Source organism: Brassica oleracea, chromosome C4, assembly GCF_000695525.1.
Source record: "Brassica oleracea var. oleracea cultivar TO1000 chromosome C4, BOL, whole genome shotgun sequence".
Taxonomy (NCBI): domain Eukaryota; kingdom Viridiplantae; phylum Streptophyta; class Magnoliopsida; order Brassicales; family Brassicaceae; genus Brassica; species Brassica oleracea.
The window spans coordinates 43,063,162-43,075,039 of NC_027751.1; the positions used below are offsets into that span (position 1 = coordinate 43,063,162).

An 11,878-nucleotide genomic window follows, 5' to 3' on the forward strand; every position below is an offset into this window, starting at 1 on the left:
GCGGTATTCCGGCCATTATAACATGATATAAATAATAGTAGAGGCGGTATACCGACCATTATAACAGGGTATAAATGATACAAATAAATTTTACCGAATCGCAGAGTGATCGTGCTGATAACGTGTTATGAAAAGAACTGAAATTTTATTGTATCGCGAAAATTTAAATAAGGACAAAATTTATACCCGTAGAATTTATAACACTGATAAAAAGATTATTACAGAGGGAAGAGAAGAGTGAATGATGCGTTTTCAAATGATCGAAATCGATCATATATATAGAAAAGAAATTTACTGTGCAAATAGTGCAGCGGGTTCCACATCTTTTATATTTTCAACGAAAACGGCTCCTCCTCCTATTTTTGACTTTCGTAACAAAGATATATATATTGCACCCCAGACTTGACTTCACTTGCTTCTTGGAATACGGATATGGGTCTTAGGCCACATGTATATAATACAATTATAGGTGTTTTCGACATAGACTATTCAAAGTAAACGATATCTACACGCCTAAAGTTTTTTTCACTAATAGAGACTTCAACCTTTTAATAGTATGCGTTCGTACGTATCGTGTTGTATTCTTATAACCGTGTTAGAATTTTCATTAAAACTCCCATTTCCCAAATTGCTTTGAAGTTTATCTCATTTGCTTATTTCTATAGATATCTTATTTGCAATGGAACGAAAGCTTTTCTTGGGCCAATTCTTGATATGGGTGGTATTACTGTTGGGGCAGCTACATGGATGCAAAAGCTGCATTGAGAAAGAGAGAAAAGCTTTGTTGGAGCTCAAGAAACACCTTATCTCACTGAGTGTAGAATGGGGATACGATACTGTTCAACCTACTTGGACTAATGATACAAAAAGTGATTGCTGTCTGTGGGAGGGCCTTGAGTGCAATCGTACAAGCGGTCGGGTTATCGGGATATCCATTGGTGACATGGTGTTTGAAAACTTCAGTTCTCCCCTAAATATTTCTTTGCTACAACCTTTTGAAGATATTCGAAGTCTGAGCCTATCCGTCGAGCAGAACGGATTTGATGGCTTCTTTGATGATGTTGAAGGTATTCTTAAGGTTTTTCACAGCGTTAGATTACCCTTTCTGATGTCTAGGCCCTGTAGAACAACATTACAATCAATTAAGTATTCTGTTATAGTGAAGACTGAAGAACACTATGAAGTAAGAAATCTAAAACTTCTATATTGCTTGTATGATTCTAACAATCAATACTTCATCCATGTATATATTGGAGCTTAAAAGAAACAGTAACTAATACGTATCATATTTGTCTTAAGAGCAACTCCATTGTGGATAATGGATATCTTTACCATGGGGTTTTCAACCCAATTTAAAGTATATCTATAAATAAATATTAATGAACAAAAATGTATAAATAAATATTAATAATTAAATATAAGTATTTCGTTGGTAAGAAAATAAGTATCTCAAAAGTATGGAAACTCAACTCAAAAGTTTTCATTGGAAAATTTTTGAGTAGAGTTTTTCATGATTTTGATTGAGATACTCGCATAATATTTATATTATATAAATTTTTGAGAATTTTTTATGAGATATCTTTAATAAGGTTGATGTAAGTCCATACAGTTCAATTCTCCTATTTTCTTTTGCTTAAAATTATAAATGTACTTACTGAAGTGATTAGGATATCTTGTTAATGGGCGTTTTGTTTGCAGGTTATAAAAGCTTAAGGAGATTAAGAAACCTTGAGATTTTGGATCTCTCTTCAAACAGATTTAACGACAGCATATTTCCCTTTCTTAATGGTGCATCATCACTTAAAACTATTTTTCTTCACAATAACTTGATTGAAGGCCCTTTTCCTGCTGAAGGTGTGTTTTTCTAATTTAGTAACCGCTACAATTGCTATCACTCATTTTGTTCTTATTATTCTTACATTCTCTTGGACTCTCTTTTAGAACAAAAAGACTTGACAAACTTGGAACTGTTGGATCTGAGTCTAAACATGTTAAAGGGCTCCTTGTCAGGTACCATCTACGTCTACTATATGTCAATGTCTTTTGTCTTTAAGTGTATAACTTGTAACAGATTTAACTCGGTACATATCCTATATTCTTATTAACTAAATGTGCATTGATTTGTGTCTCTTTGATTTGCAACAGATTTTACTCACCTAAAAAAACTGAAAACTCTAAATCTAAGTTCCAATTACTTGTCCAGCTCAATGGAATTACAAGGCAAGATTCTTCCATTTTTCTTCTTTTGTTTAGTGTTAGATGAAATTAGCTCATTTATATTTAACAATGATCATTTTTCAAGGTGAAATGTCTTGGTCTATATTTTGTTTCAGAACTAAAAGATTGGACAAACTTGGAACTGCTGGATCTGAGTCGAAATTTTCTAAACGGCTCCATGCTAGGTAGGATATCTAAGTCAATTGTTCCATAATTGTTGAATTACTTTATGCCATCTCATAAATAAATCGTTTTTATATTAATTATAAGTGTCTTGTTTTTTTTGTGTCGCAGAGTTTTCTTACCTCAAAAAGCTGAAAGCTCTAAATCTAAGTTCCAATGATTTTTCTAGCTCTATGGAACTGCGAGGCAAGTTTTTTTTTTGGTTTATTTTATTACGAATGGACATGTATAGCTTCTTTATATTCAGACAACGATCATTTTCAAGGTATAATAATCCTTTGGCCTCTTCCTTATTATTCAGAACTAAAAGACTTGATCAACTTGGAACTGCTAAGCCTTGCTCAAAACAGTTTCAGCGGACCTATACCAGTAGAAGGTGACCTATGTTTGCTTTTCCTTTTAAGATTATATGTATGAGAAGTGTCTCCTAAATTCTTGAGTACAATACAACTCTTCTTATTGTTCTCATTATCTTCTTGTTTTCAAACCATCTTATTACAGTATTTTGTGAAATGAAGAATCTGCGGGAGCTCGATCTCAGTGAAAATCATTTTGTTGGCCAACTTCCACTTTGTCTAGGTAGCTTGAAAAAGCTACGGGTTCTTGATCTCTCATCCAACCAATTTAGTGGAAATCTACCGTCTAGTTTCAGTAGCCTTGAGTCCCTGGAGTATCTATCATTGTTAAACAACAACTTCAAAGGCATATTATCTCTCAACCCACTTGCCAACCTCACAAAGCTCAAGGTTTTAAAACTTTCAACAACGTCTGATATGCTACAAGTAGAGTCAGAGAGTACTTGGCAGTCAAAATTTCAACTCAGTGTTGCTGTACTACGATCTTGCAGCTTGAAAAAAATCCCTTCCTTTTTTCTGTACCAAAAGAACTTGCGCCTAGTTGATCTATCCAGCAACAAATTATCCGGAAACGTTCCTACTTGGCTGCTAGAGAATAATACACAACTTGAAGTCTTACTCTTGCAGAATAATTCATTTACTACCTTCCAGATGCCTACTACAATAGTGCATAATAATTTGCAATTATTGGATTTTTCAAAGAATGATATTGGTGGGCTGTTCCCTGATAACATTGGCCGTCTGCTTCCCTATCTTGTACACATGAACGGCTCAAATAATGGATTTCAACGAAATTTTCCATCGTCAATGGGCGAGATGAAGAACATTTCATTTCTTGACCTATCTTATAATAACTTCTCTGGGAATTTACCTAGAAGCTTTTTCACCGGCTGTTTTTCACTGAAATACCTGAAGCTCTCTCACAACAGATTTACTGGCCATGTCCCTCCTAGAGTAACAAACTTTACTTCATTGGATGTGTTGAGATTGGATAACAACTTATTCACAGGGGAGATGGGAGTTGGTCTGCTTAGCTCCAACGCTACATTGTCGATTCTCGACATGTCCAACAATCTTCTCACAGGTTCAATTCCGAGTTGGATATCTAACCTATCTAATTTGGAATTTTTATTGCTATCAGATAATAACATCCAAGGCACAGTACCACCGTCTTTGGGGAACATGTCCTCAGTTTCACTTTTGGACCTCTCTGGAAACTTATTATCTGGAGCCATACCTTCATACGTTGGTCACTACGTGAGATATCTCTTCCTACGAGACAACAACTTCACAGGACCAATTCCAGACACATTGTTGGCACGTCGTGTCCGAATACTTGATCTGCGGAACAATAAGCTCTCAGGGAGTATCCCGGAGTTTGTCAGTACCGACTTGGAGGATCCCCCAGAGCTAAGTATTCTTTTGTTGAGGGGAAACAGTTTAATAGGATCAATTCCAAGGCAGCTGTGTGATCTGAGAACTATTAGAATTTTAGATCTTTCACATAACAAACTCAGTGGTTACATACCTTCATGCCTCTACAACTTATCATTTGATCTCGGAGTGGCAGAAGAGGATACAAATATCTACATTGGTAGTGATTACAACCCTACGAGCTTTCAGTTGGAATATTACAAATCTACATTTGTGGTGGAGAAGCTCGTAGTAAAGTACACAACCTATCATGAAATTGCAATAAATTTTGCAACAAAAGAAAGGTATGATTCTTATACTGGTGGAACCGAGTTCAGTGAAGGTATACTTGGTTATATGTATGGAATGAATCTGTCAAGCAATGAGTTAAGTGGTGTTATCCCACAAGAGATTGGGAACCTCTCGAGAGTTCGAGCACTTAATCTATCTCAAAATTTCTTGTCGGGTTCTATACCATCCAGCTTCTCTAATCTGAAGGATATTGAGAGCCTTGATCTTTCCTACAACATGTTGCACGGCAGCATTCCTCAACAGCTGACCAGCCTTATTTCTCTTGCTGTGTTTGATGTGTCTTACAACAATTTGTCAGGAATGGTTCCCCAAGGAAGGCAATTCAATACCTTTGACAAGAGCAGCTATGTAGGTAATCCTCTTCTTTGTGGACTACCAACTAATATAAGTTGTGATCAGGCTACGGAGAGGTCAGAGGAAGAAGATAATGGAGGAGGGGAAGAGGACGAGGAAGTTTTTGTTGACATGTTGGTATTCTATTATAGCACTAGCTCAACTTATTTGACAGCGTTGATTTGCATTCTTTTACTTATGTGCTTTGATTGTCCTTGGCGTCGATCATTGCTACGCCTTATTGATGCTTTCATTGCTTCAGTAAAAACTATGTTTCCTTAAAATCATTTGAGCCAAATGTGGAATCTTATCGCACAACATGTTTTCGAGTGTTTCAGACTCGAGCACCTATTCCTAGTTAAACTTTTTGAAGAATATAAAAGTTTAAAAGTTCACATCTTTCTCTTTTGTTAAAATCTTTTTTTTTTGTTTTTTTGAAAGAATTTTAAATTTTATTCACTTCAAAAAACCTTTGTACAGAGTTTACTGCTTCTTTTTTACAAAGAAACTAGATGTTTTCCTAAGGAATTTTTTAAATTTAACTTATATTTAAAAATACATTTTATTAAATATTATAGATTTTACTATTTTCTTACTAATATTTAATATAGATTTGATATATATTAAATCAATTTGTATAAAACTAATAAAAATGATATAAAATTGTATAATTATCAAAAATGTAACTTAAACAATATTTATAAAATTTGTAGATATATAACAAACTAATGATCTTACGATTAAATATTTAATTTTTAAAAAAATTGTATAAATTTTTGAAAGCTTTAATAATACAAATTGTATAATTATACAAAAATAATAATATTTCAAAATTTGAAATGTTATATATGAATATATTTTTTTTATAATTGATGTATGAACTATTACCATATTTAAAAAAAAAACGTTTACCAAAAAGAAATATCAATATTAAATGTAATATATGAATTATTACCATATTCTAATAAGTTTTCCAAAAATATAAATCAACATTAAATGAAATTATCCATGTCATATTTTTCTTGAAGCCATGTCATCAATTTCAGTAGCCATGTCATATTTGTTTTGTGAAATTGATTGTGTAAATGACATGTGGCAAAATCACTTCGCAAATATAGTCTAGGGGATACTCAATCATAATCTCTAGACACTTTTTTTTAATCCATAAAACTCCATTATCTTCTTCCAAACCAAACTGCCATTGCCTTCTCATATTTCCCACCATTTTTTCTCCTTATCGAGGTGATTCTGTTCCGAACCAACTTATCTAGCTTAGCAATCAGACAAAGAGTTGGCTTTGACGGGTCACCCACTCTTCTGACGTTCCTCTCATGCCATAGTGCATAAACCACAGCTTGGAAACAATATCGAAATAGGAATGTCAAAGTTTCTCTTGTAATCTATTTACATATGAACTGCCAGAGACGATTGATATAAACTCCCATTACCCGCCATATCTCTAATAATCTCACTCCAAACTTTTTTGGAAAAAGAGCACTCAAAAACAATGATTTCTAGTTTTTGTTGCAGATTTACAAAACCAGCAAGTGGATATAGCCTGAGGATTCTATCTGAATATCCTATCCCATGTCGCTAGCTTGTTGTGCATTGCAATCCAAGAAAGAAAAGAAAATTTAGGAGTGGCTTCAGGGAACCAAATTCCTTTGAACCATGACACTTTCGGCGACTGGACTCTTGTAAGGTTCCATGTTTGAGATGTAAGGAAACCAGATTTAAATTCTCCATTCTCTCTTTTCCATAGACAGACATCCTCCAACTGATTAAGCCATATGTTTCTGAGATCCACAATTTCCTTTTCTATCAGCCGAAGGACAGGAACTCTGTGCCTTCTGGTCCACATATCTGGATAGCTCTTTCCACCGTATAGTTTACTTGAATACCAAGATCCATGCTTCCTCTATCCCCCGTTAGCTCAATTAATTTACCCAGTGGCAATCATTTATCAAACCAAAAGGATGTAATAGAGCTGCTGTTTATCTCCACTCTAGACAATTGCAAAGCCAAAGGTCTCAGTTTTAATAACTTCTTCCATATCCAAGACCCTAACACACTCTTCTCCTTAACATTCTAGAAAGAACCTTTCCTGATGAGATATTTCCACATCCACACTGCCCACAAAGATGATCTAGCAGACAGTATGTGTCAGATAAGCTTTAGACATGATACTCTGTTTGCTTCAGTTAGATTTCTCAGACCTAAACTTCTTTCGTCTTTCGGTTTACAAACATCTGACCATGCTATTTTAGCTTTCTGAGTCGACAAGACCGGGCCAGACCAGAGAAAAGCCGAGCATATACTATTAGTTTCATGTATGCACTTATTAGGCAATCTGTAAGCCGACATCCAAAAATTTGTTATACTATATATAACAGAACTAATGAATTGTAGCTGACCTGCAAAAGAAAAATGCCTCGCAGTCCAGGACGCAACTCTAGCTCTTATTCTTGATATGAGAGCCGTAATCTTGGACATTCATTTTCTTTGTTAATAGAGGAAGATCGAGGTATCTTAAGAGATCCAGTTTCAAAAGGGAATTGTTCCAGAATAGCAGTGCTATCATCTGTTAAAATCTATGCGATCACTTCAAGAGTTGTCCGTCTGTCCACTTTGTTTTTTATTCGTTTACATGTGCTTTGGATTTACCTTTTCTAAAAAATCCATGTTATTCAACCTCTTCTACTATCACTTACGATCAAGATTGTGTGGAAGAAGACGCTCAGCTTCCAATGATTCCTTGTCTCCACTTTGAGGGTTCATAATTTGGGAACTTGGCCCATCTTAATTAATGATTAAGATTAGTCAACAAATAACAATAATAGCGACAACGAATACTCTTAATAATGACTCGCTTTCTTACTTTATTATAATCCCACTCAAATCATATCGTATCCACACAAATATAATCGTTGGCCAGATTCTTCTCATCAACCACATTCATTGAACTAGACCACATTTCGTTTTTGACTAGGACACACACAAACGTAAATCAAAGTCAAAAAGTCATGTTTTCACATACAATCTGATTCTCTGTCCCATATACAGTCTTAAAGGTGTAATAATTTCTCAGATCTCGTAAGGATATCAAAAATAAAATATTACGAAATGAGAATTTTATTCAATACTTCATTAAACCATCCCAAAGAGCATATACATAACTTAGTACAGTGTTCATACAGATCGTAGTACAGTGCCAGGGAAAAAAAAACGAGGGCTCTGGAAAAAAAAAACAACAAGAAAAAACTCTTTAAAGAGTTTGTTGCAACAAAAGCCAGAGCAAACCTCTAAGAAAGAACCCATGGCAACCTGAACAAAATCTTGAACACGTGTACACATCACACAGACCCTTTCGAGGAAAACCAAACATGAACAAGACAAGCGACGCAAAGAAAACGAAACATACCAAACAGGAGATGATAAACCCTAAAATCTCGGTAATACCCGGTAAGTATATTCTCAAGCAACCACACGACATTCCGGTTTCATGGTAAGCTAGAGTTCCCCTGATCAAAAGGGAAACCCCTGCAAAAACAACATTAACTGGAAAAAGAAACCGGAAGCCGAACTACTTGGAAAAAAAGGGTAATACTGAGCCTAGCGAGAGAGAGACACACGCCTGAAAAAGAGCCGACACTTAACTTGGAACAGTTACTAAGATACCTTCATTATAGGTGGATAGAGTTGAACGTGGAATTGGTGGATCAGGAAAGGATGTCACATTTGTAAAGCCTCTCGACTAAGAAGTCGACAGTGGAACAGGACACTGATCGACACTGTTGGAGATTTAACCCCAGTAAAGTCGAACCCAACTTAACGATGGATGGTAAGCTCTTGTCAGTGACCCTAGAGCAACCTGCCATGGATAGGATCTGAAGTTTGAGTTTTTCAGAGGAAGCCAATGCTTGAATCCCAAAATCAGAGACCGAGCATTTCGAAAGATCCAAATCACTTAGAATCTGGCAGTTTGCTGCAATGGAGACTAGACTGGCGTCAGAGATCTTGCTACATCCATCCATGTTCAAGACTTCGAGAGTCAACCCGTTGCGAGCAGAGATGGCAGAGACGACTCTGTCTGTCAAACCGGAACAGACACTGAAGTTCACCTTCACAAGAGAGTTCTGAAGTAGATGTAGAAAGCCAGACTCTGTTACCCCCTTGAGCCCACACAGCTCAATATCTTCGAGCTGAGGGCATAGCTTCCCAAGAGCAGCAAGGTTTGCATCTCCAAAGCCAGGGCAGTTGCGAACAGACAGAGAGCGTAGACCACTGCGATGAGATGAAGCAGGTAACCCCGTGGCGAGATCTCTAATCCCCAAACAGTTCACCATTGAGAAAGCCTTCAGCTTTGCACCACAGTTCAAAAGAGAACCAAAAAACCCAAACTGGGTGACCCTGTGGCACTCTTCAAGCTGAATACTCTCCAATGACAAAGAACCCTTCGCAAAAGAGACCAAACCGTTGTCAGATAACAACGGGGATTTACTGATCAACGCCTTTTTCATGTTCGGACATCCCTTCCCCACAGATTCAAGCCCCGTGTCGGTCACTCCCTGGCAGGCTGTGATGGTTAGAGAGTTCAACTTTTGCAGTCCGATACCATTTCCCATCACCCAGAATCCCTTCTCGGTCACGTGAGACAGACCAGCGAGCACAAGTTCAGTGACCGACAAGCCGTAATGACCCACGACAGCAAGAGACACATCAGTGACATTAACCATCTGAAGCTTAAGCTTCGTCAGGGAACACGTGGTGTTAGACAATAGCGCGGCGATTCCTTGATCCCTGACGAGAGGACAGTTCTTGATAGACACCGACTTAAGCTTGGAGCAAGATCGTGCAACAGCTTGCAGGCCTTCATCTCCGATGTTCGAACAAGCCTCCAGTGTAAGCTCGCTCAAGTTAGGGCAGCTCTTGGCAATCGCCACCAAACCCTTGTCGGTGATTGCAGGGCAACGGCTCAGGTCAAGCTTCTCAAGCTGAGGGCAACCCTCGGCGATCTCCAAGAGACCAATATCAGTAACAGCAGAAAGGCTACACAGGGAAAGAGAGCCGAGAGAAGGGCAGTTCCGACCAATCGACCTAAGACCAAGATCCGAAACCTTGTCGCTTCCGCGAACAGAGAGTTTCCCGAGTCCACCACGGCCAGCAGTTCCAACGGCGATGGCAGCTAGTCTAACATCAGTAGCCTTCTTCCCATCTAAGCTCCTAGATAAGCATCCTTCAGAGTCATCTTCGGTTTTGTGGTCAACAACATCAAGCTCGCTTTGTCGGATGCTGGTTACAAGAGTAAGCCAGTGTTTGGAGACGAAAGCGCAAGCGGTCCTCTCTTGTGGGCCAGGTAAACGCCTGAAGATCTCAAAGAGGCACTCATCAGGAAGGACGTCGATAGAGACTGGCTTCTCCTCCTCGAACGCACTGAAGAGCGAAGGCGCAGCGACGACGCGAGACCTCTTGCAAGGAGGGTAATAGCAATCAACGAGGCTACCGAGGGACAGGAAAATGTTAGCTTCCTTTGGATTTGAGCCACGACGGTAAAACTCACTTTCACCTGAAAAATTAAAAAAAAAAAAAAGAGAGAGAAATCTTATTAAATTTAGATTCAATTCCAGAATATTAACTCAAAATCTAGATCTATTAATCGCAGATCTATAAAATTATTCCAGCTCATGAAGATCTCGATTCATCCACATACACGATCGATCGTATTCAGATCTATAAAAACACATTGAAACGCCTAAAATCTAATCGAAGCACTTAGATCTAAGAAATCGAGCTCTAAAAGATGAGATCGAGTGAAAATAAGGAGAGACTCACCAGCAAAGCTATAGATCTGAGACATGATTCGAGCTCCAACTTCCCAGGAAAAACGAAAGCGCTTATTGATTCAACAAGCGAAAACCCGTGGGAGAGAGCAAAAACGATAGATCCGAAGACGATGAAGAAGACAACGAACGAATCAGCTTTGATTTTTTTGTTCAAGAAAGAGATGAACATGAAGAAAACCCTATCGTATAGGGCAAAAAGGAACAAGAGAGAGAGAGAGAGAAGGAAGAAATAAAAATAAAGGTGGAGAGGAGAGGATATGGGTCACAATGAGGTGAACATGTGGTTTTTTATACTTTGGATGAAATGTAAATGCATTGTATCTGTTCCTATAAGCTAAAAATTTATTTATTTATTTATTTATTTATTTATTTATTTATTTTGTCTCTATATTTATTGCCACACAAAAAAAAGAACTGCAGAGGAAGCCCCCTCCAGAGCGCGTTAAGGCAAAAAGTAAATAAAATGGGGTCGTTTGTTTAAATGGGGGTGAGAATCGCAGGTGTTTGGTACTTGGGATAACTCTATCCCTCTCCTTTGCATTTGGTATCTCCCATCTTCTTTTTCCTTGGGAATTGCGAGGCTATGTATGTAATTTATCAGAAATGCAGGTAGAGTAACGGCCGGGTTTCCTTGACCTTTGATTTCGAGATCCTCAAGTGGGAATAATGTGGGATCTAAACTAATTGAGAGACTCAAAATATCACTGCCGGTCATACAATTCTGCTTTTTCTTCTCTAAAAATATGATTTTCAATAGCCGAATAGTTAGATGGTTAGTTTCAATAAAAGTTCATAGTTTGACTGAATAAAACAATAGCTTCAAAATTCTTAAAACAAATTAGTTATGATAATTTGTTTGAAAGGAGTTTTGAGAATAAATCGAGAAGAAGGAAAAAAAAAGAGAAAAAAACTTGTTTGAAAGGAGTTTAGGATGTGCACGGGTGAAGATCGACCGATAATAGGATGTGATCGACCAATCTTAGGACTGGTCGATCTGATCGAGTATATCCGATCCTTCTCCGTTTGTATTTTTTTTTTTCTTTTTTCATCATCGAGGTGCTTAGGAACCAAGATCGACCGATCGTCGTAGATGGATTGGTTGGTCTGTCCTAGATCGATTGGTTGGTCTGTCCTAGATCGACCGAGGCTGAAGTTCATGGTCAATTCGCCGCCCATTCGTCTTTTCTCTTGTTGGAGGCTCGTATAAACTTGGCCAAGATC

At 37.5% G+C, this 11,878-nt stretch overlaps 2 protein-coding genes across 4 annotated transcripts; one reads left to right on the forward strand and one right to left on the reverse strand.

The window, feature by feature from the left end:
- The first annotated feature begins 582 nt into the window (after window positions 1-582).
- Window positions 583-5,122, forward strand: LOC106341720 (LRR receptor-like serine/threonine-protein kinase GSO1). Of its 3 annotated transcripts, XM_013780416.1 has the most exons (6): window positions 583-1,067; window positions 1,699-1,854; window positions 2,334-2,402; window positions 2,512-2,586; window positions 2,702-2,776; window positions 2,902-5,122. In XM_013780416.1, exons 1-6 carry the CDS (start codon window positions 680-682, stop codon window positions 5,094-5,096), a joined length of 2,958 nt encoding a protein of 985 aa, XP_013635870.1. In that variant the 5' UTR covers window positions 583-679; the 3' UTR covers window positions 5,097-5,122. The 3 variants fall into 3 exon arrangements, with proteins under 3 accessions (XP_013635870.1, XP_013635872.1, XP_013635871.1); XM_013780418.1 differs by lacking the exons at window positions 2,334-2,402; window positions 2,512-2,586 and adding an exon at window positions 1,942-2,010; XM_013780417.1 differs by lacking the exons at window positions 2,334-2,402; window positions 2,512-2,586; window positions 2,702-2,776 and adding exons at window positions 1,942-2,010; window positions 2,146-2,220 and having other exon boundaries at window positions 594-1,067.
- A 2,806-nt stretch (window positions 5,123-7,928) lies between these two features.
- On the reverse strand, window positions 7,929-10,998 carry LOC106342034 (EIN3-binding F-box protein 1). The gene is made up of 2 exons (XM_013780812.1): window positions 10,647-10,998; window positions 7,929-10,380 (listed from the first exon to the last, which is right to left on the reverse strand). The coding sequence occupies exons 1-2, from the start codon at window positions 10,669-10,671 to the stop codon at window positions 8,534-8,536; spliced, it is 1,872 nt and encodes a 623-aa protein (XP_013636266.1). The 5' UTR covers window positions 10,672-10,998; the 3' UTR covers window positions 7,929-8,533.
- Window positions 10,999-11,878: the final 880 nt, after the last annotated feature.